Below are 16,795 nucleotides of genomic sequence, written 5' to 3' on the forward strand. Positions count from 1 at the left end.
AATAAAATATGAGTATCTAAAATTAAATAATAAGGTAGTCGTTATTTCAACAGATAATAGGATTTTTTTTAAACTCTTATTTTCCAATACTTATTTGAATGAATAATAGATACCATTACAAATGAAATCTAAAATTATAATAAGAAAACTTAAATTATAATATGTTCTGAATGTACCTTTTAATTTTGACGTTTCCATAGATAAACAAAACAGTGGTCAGACAACAGAAGTCTACAAAAAAAAACAGTGTTGCGCCATCTAGGATTTATTAAGTGAAACTATGTTTTCCTACTTTACATTGATTCAGCTGATTCAAGACACTAACGCGGTAGCCATAAGAAAAGTGGACAGCGTGATAACGTATTACACGACACTCATACTACCACTGTCGCAGGCCGGTGCTTTTCGTTCCATTCATAAAAAATACATTTGTTTTTACACAGAGAAGAGGATTTTTTTACTGAAATAGGACGATAGATGTCGCTTTACAATTCATAGATTATTCGAGAGGGTTTTAGCTCATTCCATATAGTATTCGTCTGTATATTCTCTATGATTCCACCTGGCGAACTGTCATGACGGTTTTGCTTATTTTGCCTAATTCCTAAAAGAAATTCTAATTATGTTACTACATTTTGCTGCGGAATTACTGTGAATCTGTTTCAGCGTCCAAGCAACTGTATATCGTGCGAAAAAGTTGCCTAAAGCGATTGCAAATGTCAATATGTCAGGATCTCGGTCTTAACTTCCAACAGAGAATGGTGAGAAAATGAATAAATAAGTGGATATTCGGTGCTAAATACAGTTAAAACACAAGAATGTTCGATTGTTATTAACGTGTATGTGAATGTTTTACTGGACATCGTGTTGTGATGTTTGCGTGCTGTTCAATTTATAAGCAGTTTAACAAGTTTAATAATACGTCGATGCATACTGATGTAATTCTGTTTTCAGGGCGCAAATATATCACAATTAGAAAGAGACATCGGGTCAGAGCAATTCCCACCGAACGAACACTATTTTGGTTTAGTAAATGTAAGTAGCTCCTCATTTCTGGTTATTTCTAGAGGATAGATATTCAGAATACATACAGATGCATAATGCTAATAAGTGTAATTACAAATACCTTTTTTATGCTTCAAGTCATAGGACATAAAGTTTAAAAACAATGAAACATCTTTATATCAGCTTTGATAGGCTTCATAATTAAAATGTCTATCAGTTTACAGCATGTAAAGTAGGTATTATTGACATTTATATCAGATTTTTTGTAGGTATATAGTTTCTGCTCTATACTGTAATAATTCACTCATATATGATTAAGTTTCAGTGATGAAACTTTGTTTTGTTAGTTAATTGTTTGTTAGTTCGATAGCATGTTTGATGAAGGAATGTGGGAAGACTTTTGAAATCATGATGCCAGTAAGCTCCATTCGGGAATAATTTTTGAACTCATTTCTTTGTTTTTTTTTTATTATTTTATTTTGTGTGTCATGTATGTTAAGTAATTTTAGGAGAAACTTTGTAACAGCTGTGGATTTTTCTGTTATGTTACAATGTATATTTATCTAAATAAATAAATAAATACCTATAAAAAACACTACTTTCATATAAATGTAATCAAGATCAAGTTAGTGATAAGTGCTGAAAAATATGTAGACATAGACATTTAATATTAATTTACCAATAAAATTAAAAAACTATTGACAAAGTAAGTCAATCTTGTCCCTGTTAAGTTTATTTTTATACAATTTATATATATTAAATAATTTTACATAGATAGATAGCCCAATAAAAAACATTATACTTATAACATCTTCTTTTCAGTTTGGCAACACATGTTATAGCAACTCAGTGTTGCAAGCTTTATACTTCTGTAGACCGTTTAGAGAGAAAGTGTTGGAATATAAGGCAAAAAACAAGAGAACTAAAGAGACTCTGCTGACATGCCTCGCCGATCTGTTTTATAGCATCGCCACACAGAAGAAAAAAGTAGGATCTATAGCACCTAAGAAGTTTATTGCTAGATTGAGGAAGGAAAAAGGTAAGTGCTTTGTTGTCATACATACATACAAGAACGTCTATGACCTTGTGCTGAGGTATTACAGGCAGCTCAGTTTCCCCAGCTATACAGGTTATGAGAAGCTACAGTAGTTTAAAATGTAAATTCATTATGTAAAAATTGACGATTCAAAGTGTAACTATGTTATCTACTGAATAAAGATATATTTGAATTTGACATCTTGCTATCTATAAATTATTAGAGTATTTCATTTCTGCATTATTGGACTATGTCCAACTGAGTAATTGTTATAAACTTCTTCAAGAACTTGCAATGTACTAATAATGTAAATGTAGTAAATGTAAAGTAATAAATTATGATTATAGTAAATGATGCAGACATGAATATAATAGCTGAAGTTATTAAACAATTATTACATAATGATTACTAAATTGGATAATTTATGTTTATGTTTAATTTAGAAAAACTAATTTTTGTATCAACAAAAAGGCTTCAAAAAATAAATAAATAAAAACCGTAAAAAATATAATTATAACTTCTTAAATAATACCTAAGGATAAACGTAATTTAAAATAAATAAACCTGGCAGATAAAATAATCATCCATTTCTTTTTTTTTTCATTATGTTGCTGTACCTAAATTTATACACAATTAATTCTTTATCTTTACAGAGGAATTTGACAATTACATGCAACAAGATGCCCATGAGTTTTTAAACTTCCTTATCAACCATATTAATGAGATTATTTTAGGTAAGTTCCCAGTTTGTTTATAACTTTATTTATCTCAATTTTTGTACTGTATCTTTAATTTTCTTGAAAGACCATTTTTAATACTGATTAAATCAGTGATAATTAAGATAAGTAATGTTATTATAATAAACTATATTATTGTTCATTTACCTTCCTTGTTTTCCTGGTAAAGCTTAACAGATTAATCTATAACTAAATTTTATTTGCCGCAAACATGTTAAACATTTTACTTATGCAAATAGAAAAACTTCTGAACTAATTAATAAAATTAATATTGTTGAGCATAAGTTCATAAGATTGTGAGCAGAAAAGTATGTACAACAAAACTGAATGTAAAATCCGGATGTGTTTTTTGTTAACAAAACCTTGCCAAACAGAACTAACATTCAATCCAGGCTAAAATTCGAACATAAACAGCCTATATTCGTCCCACCGCTGGGCACAGGCCTCCCCTCAATCAACCAGAGGGGTATGGAGTATACTCCACCACACAATTAACTGAATTAGATAGGTTTTGTTGAGGAAAATCACATCAGGATAAAGAAGGCCCTAACAATATTTTCACTTTAAAGCAATAACACCACTAAGGTACTAAAGAATAATACACAATATACATTAATATGTAGTCACTAAAGCAATCGTAACTTTTTCTCCACAGCTGAACGCAATCAAAGTACTCTAAAAGTTCAAAAGAATACGTCAGGGGAAAATGTCCAATGCAACGGTACATTGCCTCAACAGAACACAGAGCCCACGTGGGTGCACGAGATATTCCAGGGAACGCTCACCAGTGAGACGAGATGCCTTAACTGTGAAACCGTTAGCAGCAAGGACGAACACTTCTTTGACTTACAGGTGCGGGACAGTTGTCAGAAAATAAAAAAGTATAAATAGCTTATGAAAAAGTATAATTAGTAAAAGCGATGGTGATTTATGGACGAAATAGTTTTTGTGGCTTATAATTTCGCTACTACTAGTTTATTAACACCTTTACAATTGTTGCCAGAAAAAATAATTGTTCAACAGGCAACTACATCTTCCACGAAATTAACTTATCAACACTATACATACATAGTGACGAATACGTTTTTTTTTTTTTTTTTCATTTTGATTCATTAATAAATACAAATTTTATACTAGTATATTGCAGTTTAAATAGTTGTTAAAAATTAATGAAAAATAGATTTACACATCATATTAATATTGTCATATTAACGATGGATGTATCAATAATCGCCAAAAATAAATATGAAACCTAATTAGTTATCTCTCTACGATTTACAGGTGGACGTCGGTCAAAACACAAGCATAACTCACTGTCTAAAGTGCTTCAGTGATACGGAGACCCTTTGCAACGATAACAAGTTTAAGTGTGACAATTGTAGCAGCTATCAAGAAGCACAGAAACGTATGCGTGTAAAGAAACTACCCCTAATATTAGCGCTTCATCTTAAAAGATTTAAGTATATGGAACAATATAATAGGCATATTAAAGTCTCCCACCGTGTTGTTTTCCCATTGGAACTGAGATTATTTAATACGGTAAGTTTATATTTCGTAACCCAGTCTGATTAAATAGGATATTTATTACACAAGACGAATATTTCAAATAATGAACCAAACAAATAAGAAAAATAACAGCAAAAGAAAATATTCTATAGAACAATGTTTATTTATTTTTAATATACTTAAGGCTATTCTGATAATTTATTCAACTATCAGGCAGCTTGTTACTTTTTTTTATAAGTATTTTTGTATATATTTTTTTTACTCAACTTTAACGTTTTGTAATTCCATGGAGATTTTAATACTATTTTTTATTACTTTTAGTCGGATGACGCGGTGAATCCCGATCGGTTGTACGATTTGGTGGCGGTAGTGGTGCACTGCGGGTCTGGCCCCAACCGAGGCCATTACATCAGCATCGTCAAGAGCCACGGCTTCTGGTTGCTCTTCGACGACGATATGGTAGATGTAAGTGCAAATATAACTAGCTGGACCCATTAATTTGTACGTAAGAACGTTTCGTTACTTTAATTTACGGTTACGTGCGTCGTCTTTCCCGGCTATTGGTGATAGAATAAACCATCATTAAACAAAAATTTGACACAACAACAATTTCACCCTCAACTTTTAACCAACAATTTCACACAACAACAGTTAAACAACAATTTAATTTGATTAATAATGTGTATAGAAGAGATACTCCTCCCAGCACCAATACGAGCTTGGAGCGAGCTTAATTTATCGATATTTTTAATTTGTTTTGTTTTATTTTCCAGAAAATTGATGCTTCGGCTATAGAAGATTTTTACGGCCTAACTTCAGATATACAAAAATCGTCAGAAACTGGCTACATACTATTTTATCAATCTAGAGACGCTAGTTGTTAAGTTTCCCTTAATTATAGTAATTTATGTAATTTAAGATAGTCATTTTCATTAGATCATGTTAATTAAATGATATGCCGCATTTGTTAAAGTTGAAGGCATAAATTATTGAAATTGTTAGATTCCTATCATTTATTATTGCAATTATCTTTTTCAATTTCATTCATTTGTAAATATATTTCATTTCAGAATAAAGAGTTGTGATCTCTCGATTTTATGAATTTTATTTGGACATCAAGATCATTAGGACGTTTTCACACTATTCCAATTCTTAGCTATTATGGTACGAATATCTAGAGCGCCTGCGAGCTGCGGGTCGTTTCACTGATGAATAGGCTAGTTTCCAACTAGTCAAATGAGTTATTTTTACTTAACGTCAAAATACGAAATTACTGTGGAATTTGTATGAAAAAGCTTCGATCCGAGTTTGACTAATGACGGATTCGAAGTGGCCCTAGGACTATTTGTATGGTAGGTTCTCTAAGTAACCCTCTACTGTCCGTCGTTTTCGGACTCAGATGGGATATGTAGTGTTAAAACACCCTTATTATTTAAAAAACAATAGTTAAAACTAAGAGCGCGATCGCACTGAAGCTGAACGGAGTTAACCTTAACTAATAAAAAATAACGAGAACACGCTTTGTCATTCTCGCTATTAGTCGATTCCTACTTGCGCAATCTCTCTTCACTTCCCAGTGAAGAGAGATTGCCCTCCCGGGTACATGAGGGGTTGATCTTCGCCCACCGGAAGTGAATATTATATTATTATAGACGCAAAAATATCCTAAAATATTTGGACGTCTAAACTGGATATTTGCAAAAGACAGAACATTCAGAAAGATTCTATTTTATTTTTGCATTTACGGTAACTAAAGACATTGACTTCCGGTATTCGAAGAACTACCCGGACACGCATCCAGTCTTCATGAACGTAGCAAGTATGACAAAGTGGCTGCAAATGGTCCATTTATGTGTTTTTCATCAAAAATATGCGCCCTAGAATTCGTTTTATGTGTACAGTCACGCATGCATGTGTAATATCATGTAGGTACCCACTTTAGAACCCTGTCACACTACCATATTTGATTTAATGAGACTTAACTTTCTCAAAAAAGTTAATGTGACATGGTATCAAAGTGTATAAATATTAGTACGGCTTATACCGATATACCATATCTCTATCCTGTCGTTACAGGGTAGGTACCTATATTATTTAGTTTATTTAGAACTTCATTGTATAATGGTAAACAATCTGTTTTCATCTATTCTATCGACTTCAACAAGTTGCATTTTTAGTTTGACTATTTAACAAGTTTGTAGAATTATCCAACATAAGTTGGTCTAATCCACACAACATACATACATAAACTCACGCCTATTTCCCACCGGGGTAAGCAGAGACTATAGAATTCCATTTGCTTCGATCCTGACACACTTCTCTTCCACACAAGGTTGGCAGATAACCTGATTTCAAATTGCATTACTACATTTGTGCATCAGGTGAAGTATAATTAGTTTATAGAAGGTATTGCACAATACAATTTATAATATTGCTCCAATTTCAGGTAATTACTAAGTAAAAAAGTACAGTATTCTTAAAAATAGTTTATTTCAGTTTTTAAGCTACGAATTCGTAAGGAATTGGTGCCAGTAGCACTGGTTTCTCAAGACCACTGACAATGTGAGCGGACTTGGGGGGAGCAGGCTGTCTCTTCAGGTTGATCACTTTGCCGGCGGCCTTGGCTTCTTTCAGCAGCCTCTCGTTCTCCTTCACACGCTTGAGGAAGTCTTGTCTGCACTTGGAGTGCTTGACATGCTCTACACGGATGTTGATGCGCTTGGGGATTATTCTGCCGCGCACCCTCTTGTTAACAATGACGCCAAGAGCGTGAGCTGTGACATTGTATACACGGCCAGTCTTGCCGTGGTACACTTTGTGTGGCATACCCTTCTGTACTGCACCATTGCCCTGAAATAACGTTTTAATTGACATTAGAAACAATATGCTAACGCAAAACTGCTTATGCCGTGTGGCTAAAAATTAGTTATTTTCCTGTAAATCTCATACCCAAGTTCTAAGTTACTTATGAATCAAATCATAATAAATCTGATAAGTTTTCATTTTATATAATTTCAACAAAACTAGTCTGATAAGCGTTCAATAATGCAATAAAGGGCACATTGGATAGACCAGTGTTTATTGCGAGAGCATTGTGTACGTACCCTAATGTCAACGATGTCGCCAACTTTGTACACTTTCATGTACGTGGAGAGCGGGATGGTTCCATGTGTGCGGAACCGCCTCGCGAAGAGGTCCCTCGTGCCACGGCGGTAACCCTTGGAGTTCGTCATCTTGCCTGTAACCAAAACCTTGCGTTACCGACTGCTTGCACGTGGACTGAAGCAATCACACCACAAATTATAATATTCCGACCGGGACAAACTAAATTAATGTTTTAGAATGAAATATGAATCAAAATATTCGCAAAGGTGAGTCGAAAACTTAATTTTAACACATTTTTAACAGATTTTATATTATTTCACGATAATCACCTCGTCTTCCAAAGCTTGACGGATTGAAAAGAGGTTAGGTTTGTCTATGGTTGAGAAAATCGACAACGATTACAAAATGTTGCCATTACTCGCGCAACAAAATATTTATTTTATTCTTTGTTTGTTATTTAATAAACATAAAATAAAAATGTGATAAATGAAAATCATGAAATGAATTATAAAATAAATCCATTTATTATTATATATAAAATCTCCATCAAACTTCATTTCAATTTTCCTACCATAGACAAAATACTGATTTGTGTTTATTATACACGTATGGAACGGAAAGCAGTATGTAAGAAAAAGATAAAAATAATATGGCAAATGTTTTTTATTGTAAATAATTAATTTCTATCACTGTGACAAATAAACGCATTATACGCGTTCAGAAATTTCTTTCCGTCGTGCTGTTTTTCTTTAGCATTTCATTGATCAAATTCAGAACGCAAAATCTTTTGTCAATTCAATAAGAGGCGGACATAGTTTGTTTATTTTAAGAAATCGATGATAAATTACTATTACTATGAATAAAATCTATTAAAATATAAATTCTAAAAGTGATTCCTGAAGTATGAATGTAACACCGGAAAATATCATTGTGAATTCCTGCGAATACACGCCCGTTTATTTGATACCAAGTACTAGCGTCACTCAGGTATTTTTATCTCGATTCGTATAGTTGGGATGTTTATTTTTATTTTGTTTTTCATAAATTATTTCTGTTTTTCAGACTAGTTCGTATATTATAACACCGAATAATCATGACCTACAAAAACCCATCACGGATAACCTGAAAACGTTTTACGAAAATAGCGGCAATTTGGAGAGTAGTCTGTTGAGCAGTCCAAAGCCGAGAATACTGAAGAAGCAAACCACTAATATTGTTGGAAATAATTTGAAATTAGCCAGTTTCCTGTTACCTAAAAGTGAATGTGTAAGTACTGTGACCGTTCAGACAAAGCAGTACAGTACAGTGAACTTAACTCCTGTGAATAATGTGATAGTGAAGCCAGCTGTAGCTCAAGTGGCTGCCGTGAGTGCCGTCAATAACACTGTGGAGAGTACCAACTCCATCCCTACGGTCCCAAGAGTTGAGATTGATAGGAAGATAGTTCGAGTGGGGACCATACCAAACACTACCCGCACACATTATGCCAGATCTGTGCCAAAGAACAAACCAAAAGAGAAGTAAGTCAAACAACTTTTAGCTAATATTTTTTTTTATTTTACCTTTGATGGGTTTGCTCTTGGCCCTAGACTTGCCCGAAGGCATTGACGAGGCCTAAGATGGAGTGAGCTCGCCCAGAAGGCGCCTGTTCACTCTGGTCTTGAAAGCACCTGGGTTATATGCATTCGGTAACACAGAAGACTGCAGAGAATTCCACTCCATATTTTAATACAATGATACTGATTAGATGCACCAAAATATTATTATTGTGGACTAGTACCAAACTGAACATTCTGTTTAGGTGCCGAATACCAAATTAATATTTGACATATCTGATAACACTGACATCAAATTGAATAATCTATTTTTTTTTATAGAATTGATTCAAATGTAAACCCATCCAAACATACATCTGTACAATTGATAAAACTTGGAGAGACATACCATAGGTGAGTACATCTTTCCCTTCTTCTAAACCTTTTATGTTGTTGGGATGCAGGGCTCGAATAACAGATTTCCACTCTTCACCGTCTTTTACAGCTTTTAGTGAATACATACTTGCATTAAAATTAAAATTGAGAAATTATAGTGGAAACAATGAGCTAAACTCGCCCTGTGTATATAACAATATACAAAGATATTAAGATTTCATAAATTATTATCATGTAAAATGTATTTATACTTACTTTTCAGTCTTAATCAACTAAGTGAAGAACAGATGAAGATTGTGAACAAAGCGCTCAAAATATTCAGTGACCCGGAGAAAATACCAAAGGAACCAGCCTACGATCCTGTTACCAATACCAAGTTCATTTACAAGTATGTTAAAATACTACACTGACAATACCAAAAGTTACCACATTACTTACGTTACACTACATTAGTTAGTCACTAGTTCATGATTATAATTTTTTTCTTTAATTTAATGATATAAAAAAGAAGTGTATCCATCAGTACTTTACTCTTCTTTGTTTGTAAACAAAGTAAGATAGAAAAGATAACATGCATACATTGCTAAAAAATGACAACTATAATTTTTAATTAATTGGTGCAAGTTTCTTCCCTATTTTATAAACATTTATTATAAAAAAAATATTTTTAATATTATAAATATCATTATTGAATAATATTTAATTTGAAATCTCTTAAATTATAATACCTATTCTAAATTCCAGAGTTGTATCACCCAGAGATCTCACAGTTGTTGGCAGAAACAAAGTTGTGGTGAAAAAGAAACAAAATGAAATTAAGAAACCTTTAGATTTTAAAATAGATGAGGAATCTGAAGCTCCAGTAAAGAAACAAAATGTAATTAAAAAACAAAAACTGACAGATGCAAAAATAACTGAGGAATCTGAAACTCCAGTAAAGAAACAAACTATAATTAAAAAACAAAAACTAACAGATACAAAATTAACTGAGGAATCTGAAACTTCAGTAAAGAAACAAAATGAAATTAAGAAACAAAAATTGATAGATTCAAAAATAACTGAGGAATCTGAAACTCCAATAAAGAAACAAAATGAAATTAAAAAACAAAAACTGATAGATTTGAAAATAGAAGAGGAACTTGATATCCCAGTTGAGGTAAAGCAAACATCTGCTAACATTATTTTTAAATTATACCTGTCATTTTCTTATCCACTAAAGAGATGTTATATTATGTAGAAGAAGCCCTATGCCCTGTAATACAAGTAGGACACTTCAGTTTAAAAACTACTCTCTATTTGAGTGTTATAATGAATCAATATGATCAATGGTATAAATACTGACTTTCTATTAAGTTTCAAGGAACAAATAGTATAGTAGATCGCCTAATTATACTAATAGTATAATTTTAATGGCTAATTTCTGATCTTAGTCTATCCTTTATGCATGTATTTGTTTGATGTTTCAGCCAAAAATTACAAGAAGTGGTAGAACAGTAAAGCTTCCTAAACAGATGCGATCTGGAGAATCTCCACAGAAGCCCAAGAAGAAAATTGGCAATGTTGTCAACTGCTTTCAATGCTCTGCTGTAAGTTACAATAACTAGAGATTGATCAGTAGTAAAATATAACACCTACTGGTGAAGTACACACGCATATTTTCGGAGCTTTTATTTAGATATTGCCAGTATTACCACCTACATTGTACAGACTGCTTATAGATTACAAACTAAATAAAGTTTTATTTTATAATATTCCAGTTTTCTAATACTTGACATACAGTAAATTATCTGAAAAAAATTCTGCCATACTATAATGTGAAGCATAATAACGGGTTCTTACCGCGTTAAAGCAGGGATATGAGACTCCCGACTTTTATTTATTTCATATCCCTGCTTTAAACGCGGTAAGAACCCGTTATTATGTGTTTTAATTATGATAATAACCGCGTAAACTTAAAACAATGTATAATGTGAAAATTTTGATTTCTCCAGGAGTTCTGCAGCTTCTACCGCTTGCAGCGTCACTACGAGAACTATCCCACTCACATCCCGGCACGCATCCACTCCAACCTGTTCCACTGTCTACAGGCCATCATAAAAGGAGGCGGCGACCAAGCAAACATCTTCATACAGCAACTGGAACAACTCATTGAGAAGATCAAGTCACTGCTACCATGTCTGTTGAAGAAGATAGACGGGCGGGAAGGGAATGTATGCACCATCAATGACGATATTGGCAGGTAACAGCTGTTTGTTATATTATCCTTTGCCTAATCTTGAAAGTAAATATGGTAGAGTTAGCGTATTCGTTAAATACTATAATTCTGAGCGTATTTTTAATTGGTTACAGACTATTTGGCATGAATGCTGGTAAATACAATCTAAATATGGATGCCCTCAACTGTGTGAAAGATAAAGATGGACACTGTATACATAATCCAGCTCCAAAGAACAATCAATTTAATTCTGATGTAAGCAAACCTTCTCAACTTTGGCTTTCTAAGCACAAAGAAGAAATCGCGAACATCGAAGCTGAGGGCGAAGACTGCGCAAGGATCAACTCAGTTGACAAATGGCCCACGGTTACAAAGAGAATATTGAAACTGAAACAACAGAAACGGAAAATTAACGCGAAAAAGATTCGGCTCGCCTCTGAGGGCGAACAACACATAGAACTAGGCATGGAGGATTTAGTTACATTTAGTAAACCAAATGAAGATAGTGCAATAAATATAAGTCCAAATGATACACTGCATGAGCCCAAAAAGGAAATTGTTGAAACTCAAGTTCAACCAGTAGTGGAAGAAACAGTGAACAGTGCAATTTCTACAGACCAAAGCATTAAGCCTAAAACACACGCACAATTCCGCAGCACCCATTTTGATATTCGTTCATCTCCTATAAAACTACCATCAGCGTTGGTGCGAAAATTTCAACTGAATCCAGATAAAATGAGCAACTTTGAAGTACAAATTTTACAGCCTTTAGAATCTGAATCAGAAAACCAGCAGGCACAGACCAACTGTGATCTAGAAGAATTACTTAGAGATAATGTTGAATTACAAAAAGATACTGATGTACATAGTGAATTAAATTTTGGCACTTCAAAAGATTGGACACTAAGTGCTGCCAATGAATCATCTGATGATAGTTTCATGAAATCGAGTATATTATTTGATCCAACATTAACTCCTGCAAAAAATAGTGGGCTGATTGAACCGCCACTGATGCAAGTAGCAGAGGATGAGACAGACTGTTTATTTGACCCTTTATCTAAAGCTAGGCAGTTGGTTGATGCTACTTTTAAACAAAGCATTGAGAAATCTGACGAGTTGATGGCACCTTCACTGTTATATGGGAAAGATAAGTCTAATAGTTTGTTTGGCACTGGCCAAACATTATTGCATAAAAAAGAAGATGCAAATGGCTTTTATGAACCATCAATGCATGTGAAACCAAAATGCAATAGTTTGATAGGGTCATCAGTGATGCAGTTAAAGAATAAGAATTTCGAATCAGCTTTATCTCGTGTCAAGGAAAGAGCAAATAACTTATTTGACTCTTCATTATTAAGATCATCGAATAACTCTAATGATTCAGATCCCTTGATACACGATAAAGAGGAAAGCAGCTTCTTTGATACTGGCATGTCTCATATAAATGAGAGACAAAACAATTTGTTTGATTCAAGTTTGCTGGATATAAAAGATGTCAATAATAGTTTGTTAGGACAATCATTAGTACATGATGACAAGACAGACAGTTTAATTGATCAATCTTTAACAAACTCAAAAGTAGAGGGATCTTCTGTAAATATTGATGTAAATCCAGATGAAAGTCCAAGTTTGTCCAACCAAGGTCAATCAGTGTTGAACTTCTTAGATTCATTGGGAAATGAGTCATTAGGATTAACATACCCTGAGACTGAGATTAGAAATAGTGCAGTAGATTTTCAGTTGGATCTATTCTCTTTTAATAATTCATGATAGGCTAATTGTAGATATTAATTACATGTAAGTGATGTTTATTTAGAACAAATTAGTATAATAAAAAATATATTTTTACAGCTTCTTCCTTTTATTTACATCATAATAATTATTTCAAACTATGTACAAAGTGAGTAAGTATTTAGAAGTCCTTAAAATTTAAATTAGAGCATATCTAAGTTATGCTAACTAAGCCATTACTGCAGAACTGCTCTATGCCTGCAGTGCAGGCCTCTCATTTTTCCCCTCAAGGTTCTGATTTGTAAGAGCATATCCTGTGCCTCCCCTCTGCATTGGGATGATGTCTTTCTCCTTCAACTTGTCTCCTGTGAGTGGATGCAGCCAGTCCTTCTTGATGATCTTCTCAATACACTCCATTGTGACCACATGACCAGTTGTCCTAAGAAACAACATACAAATTAAAAAAGAAATTCACAGTTTTTAGTCAGTAATTAAACAGAAACTTTATAAGATATAAATGCATGGGATTATCTGTCTGGGAGCTGATAGGTATTAGGCAGCCAAATTAATAAATTGTATAGAAATAAAATATTTTATGTATTTTTATTAAGACTGTCTGAATGAGATTTTTCTTGCAGCTTGCAGGGAGAAGATTCCCTGACTGTATAGGTTGTGAGAAGCTGCAGTTGTTTTAGACGGATGAGACATTTGTGTATGTAAAAATTGACAATTGAAAGTGTACATAGTTACCTACTGAATAAATATATATTTGAATTTGTTACATACTTTAGATTTGAGTAACTACTATGTTACCTGATTATGGCACATGGTACAGCATTGCTAAGGATGTCATGTGTAACTGGACACATGTACCTGTTTTCTTTAGCAATCAATGACTTTTTATCATCAGGGTCATTTACTAAAGTCCATTTAATTTCAATGAGATCTTTCATTTTTAGTGGTTTTCCACTGATAGGGCAATATACTGTAGGGTCCGGCTTTTGTAATTTGGACACCTTTGCATCTGGTAATTGTGATGGAACCCAGAAACTAGGTAATTGTTTGTCTTTTCCGTTCGCCAAGTTCGACACTGAACTTGAGGTAGATGGTCCACTTTCTGACTTTGTTGCACTGCTTGAAATATTTTTCTCTCGGTTCATGAATTTAATCAAATTTGCCTCCTTTTCAGCAGCAGCAAGCTCATTTTTCTCAGCTTCCTCTTTCTTCAATTGCTTCTCATACTGTTTCAGTTTGCGTGTGTACTCATTCTTTTTTGTTATAATGTATTCCAGGATAGCTTCCTTATCAAACAAGTAACCTTCTTTAGTGGCGACAGGGTTTCTGCAGGGTTGTAAAGTCAAATTACAACAGTCGAAGTTCTTCACGGAATCCTTCCCGACTCTTTCGCTTTGGGTGCCATACCCTGAAGCAGCAGCATCTTTTTTCTTCTCATGGTATGTGTATACAGCTCCTGCCGTGCAATTTCTTGCGTGTCTAGTCATTCTTAGATAGTTCTTGAATCCACAACGGTAATGGTAATGAATATCCGATCGCGAATATATTCACTATCACTACGTAAGTATTTTTAGTTTGTAAATAAAGGAGATCATCGGCTCTCCATACTTTGGCCGGCCCAAATTCGAAAGTGCCGGCCAGAGAAAAAAAATGTGTCAAACCTTTCGAGTACATTGCTGTGAACATTTTTTACTATGACACCAAACGTGTATGACCATTAGTTTGGCTTTAATTGGATTTTAAAAATCTCGATTTTTCATACATTTTGTAAAAAAAAAATATTATGTCCGTTGGGAATAAAATGGATACCGGCGTACTACAAAGGACCGTTAGAACATTTATTAGTATGGCGCCAAACTTCTATGTTCATTATTTTGACGTTTATTGGACTTTCCGTTTTGGTTAATATGTTAAAATGCCGGCCATCGAATTAAATACGTCAAATCTGTCTAATAGTTGCTTCTCAATATTTTTTAATATGACACCAAATATCTATGACCATTATTTTGACTTTTATTGGAATTTACGTTTTAGTTCAAATGTGAAAAGTGCCGACCACCAAAAATACCATGTTGAGAGTATCGAGTAGATGCCTGTTAACATTTTTTTCTATATCGCCAAACGTGTATGACCATTAGTTTGCCTTTTATTGTATTTTAAAAATCTTGATTTCTTTTTTGTTTTGTTTAAAAATAAAGTGCTTTAGGCAAAACTTGCGGTACGGCGGATTACAAAGGACCTTTACAACATTTAATAATCTGGCGCAAAACATTTTTGACCATTATTTTGACTTTTATTCGTCTCTCTTTCCGTTTTGGTTTAAATGGGAAAATGTCAGCCAGCGAAACAAAATAAGTCAAATCTTTTGGTAAACGACTTGAAACGTATTTTTTTACTATATTACCAAATATCGACTTTGGCTTTTATTAGACTTTTTAAAAAAATCTTTTTTTATATACATTTTAACAATGACAATAAGCAGAGCTTTCCCTATGACTAGTTATTAGTCAGATAAATACTTTGTGTTTTTGTTTTGTGTGTTGTTAGGTGAACTTCTATATTAATACTATCTGATTTTAGATATGACGTTGGCTGTAGTTTTTGCATTCGACTCAACGTTACGGCCTAAGTTTAGGTCGAATTATGGTATTGATTCATCTTGACCGTAGATAGTTACCACCCTCCAAAGATAAGCTTGCCATCTAGTGACGAAACTCGTATTTTGGCATGACGTCTGAAGTAGCTGTTAGAGAAGACAGGAGTCGGGCAGTTGTACTTTGCATGTATGCCGATCAGAATGTCCTGGTGCTACTCGGCCGACATAGCATCGTACCTCATTTTTCTTAAAAAAAAATAAGCTTCTAAATCGTGTATCACCATCAAAACTTTTTTCGCCAAAGTGTAGATATCTATGAAAACTCCAGATTTTTGAGAAATCTAATTGAGTTCAAAATAGTGGTCATAGACGTTTAATGTCGTAGTAATAAACATTCTGACGATCCTTTAAATAACTCGCCTGTCATATTTTATTTTATAACAAAATAAATCAAGAATCGATATTTTAAAAATCCAACAACAGCCAAACTAATGGTCATACACGTTTATTGTCATAGTGAATAATGTTTACAGGTATCTTCTCGATAGTTTTGACATGTGTTTTTGCTGACCGGCACTTTTCACTTAGAAACTAAAACGTAAAGTCCAATAAAAGCCAAAATAATGGTCATAGACGTTTGGTGCCATAATAATAAATGGTCAAAGGGATAAGTTTTAACGGGATATACCAATATTGTTTCTTGGCCGGCACTTCACATTTTCACCAAAATGTATGAAAAATACAAGTTTATTTTTTAATTCGAATAAAAACAGAAATATTGACGTTACGGCTTTGGTGCCATAGTAATAAATGCTCAGATGGTTAAGTTCTAAGGATATATACCATTATTGTTACTTGGCCGGCACTTTACATTTTCACCAAAAATGTATGAAAAATACAGTTCTTTTAAATCGAATA

General features: G+C 33.4%; 4 protein-coding genes across 4 annotated transcripts; 2 read left to right on the forward strand and 2 right to left on the reverse strand.

The window, feature by feature from the left end:
- The first annotated feature begins 548 nt into the window (after positions 1–548).
- LOC126382385 (ubiquitin carboxyl-terminal hydrolase 46) lies at positions 549–5,377 on the forward strand. Its single transcript, XM_050032224.1, has 8 exons — positions 549–761; positions 955–1,035; positions 1,828–2,044; positions 2,695–2,775; positions 3,434–3,630; positions 4,060–4,317; positions 4,606–4,749; positions 5,058–5,377. Exons 1-8 carry the CDS (start codon positions 717–719, stop codon positions 5,166–5,168), a joined length of 1,134 nt encoding a protein of 377 aa, XP_049888181.1. The 5' UTR covers positions 549–716; the 3' UTR covers positions 5,169–5,377.
- Positions 5,378–6,755: 1,378 nt separating this feature from the next.
- Positions 6,756–7,833, reverse strand: LOC126382416 (60S ribosomal protein L21). The gene is made up of 3 exons (XM_050032289.1): positions 7,719–7,833; positions 7,389–7,522; positions 6,756–7,134 (listed from the first exon to the last, which is right to left on the reverse strand). The coding sequence occupies exons 2-3, from the start codon at positions 7,515–7,517 to the stop codon at positions 6,784–6,786; spliced, it is 480 nt and encodes a 159-aa protein (XP_049888246.1). The 5' UTR covers positions 7,518–7,522; positions 7,719–7,833; the 3' UTR covers positions 6,756–6,783.
- A 333-nt stretch (positions 7,834–8,166) lies between these two features.
- Positions 8,167–13,386, forward strand: LOC126382341 (uncharacterized). The gene is made up of 8 exons (XM_050032147.1): positions 8,167–8,376; positions 8,452–8,909; positions 9,267–9,338; positions 9,583–9,708; positions 10,065–10,476; positions 10,787–10,906; positions 11,312–11,559; positions 11,670–13,386. The coding sequence occupies exons 1-8, from the start codon at positions 8,293–8,295 to the stop codon at positions 13,303–13,305; spliced, it is 3,156 nt and encodes a 1,051-aa protein (XP_049888104.1). The 5' UTR covers positions 8,167–8,292; the 3' UTR covers positions 13,306–13,386.
- On the reverse strand, positions 13,378–14,886 carry LOC126382400 (nitric oxide synthase-interacting protein homolog). Its single transcript, XM_050032249.1, has 2 exons — positions 14,080–14,886; positions 13,378–13,705 (listed from the first exon to the last, which is right to left on the reverse strand). Exons 1-2 carry the CDS (start codon positions 14,766–14,768, stop codon positions 13,519–13,521), a joined length of 876 nt encoding a protein of 291 aa, XP_049888206.1. The 5' UTR covers positions 14,769–14,886; the 3' UTR covers positions 13,378–13,518.
- Positions 14,887–16,795: the final 1,909 nt, after the last annotated feature.

Source organism: Pectinophora gossypiella, chromosome 4 (assembly GCF_024362695.1).
Source record: "Pectinophora gossypiella chromosome 4, ilPecGoss1.1, whole genome shotgun sequence".
NCBI classification, from domain to species: domain Eukaryota; kingdom Metazoa; phylum Arthropoda; class Insecta; order Lepidoptera; family Gelechiidae; genus Pectinophora; species Pectinophora gossypiella.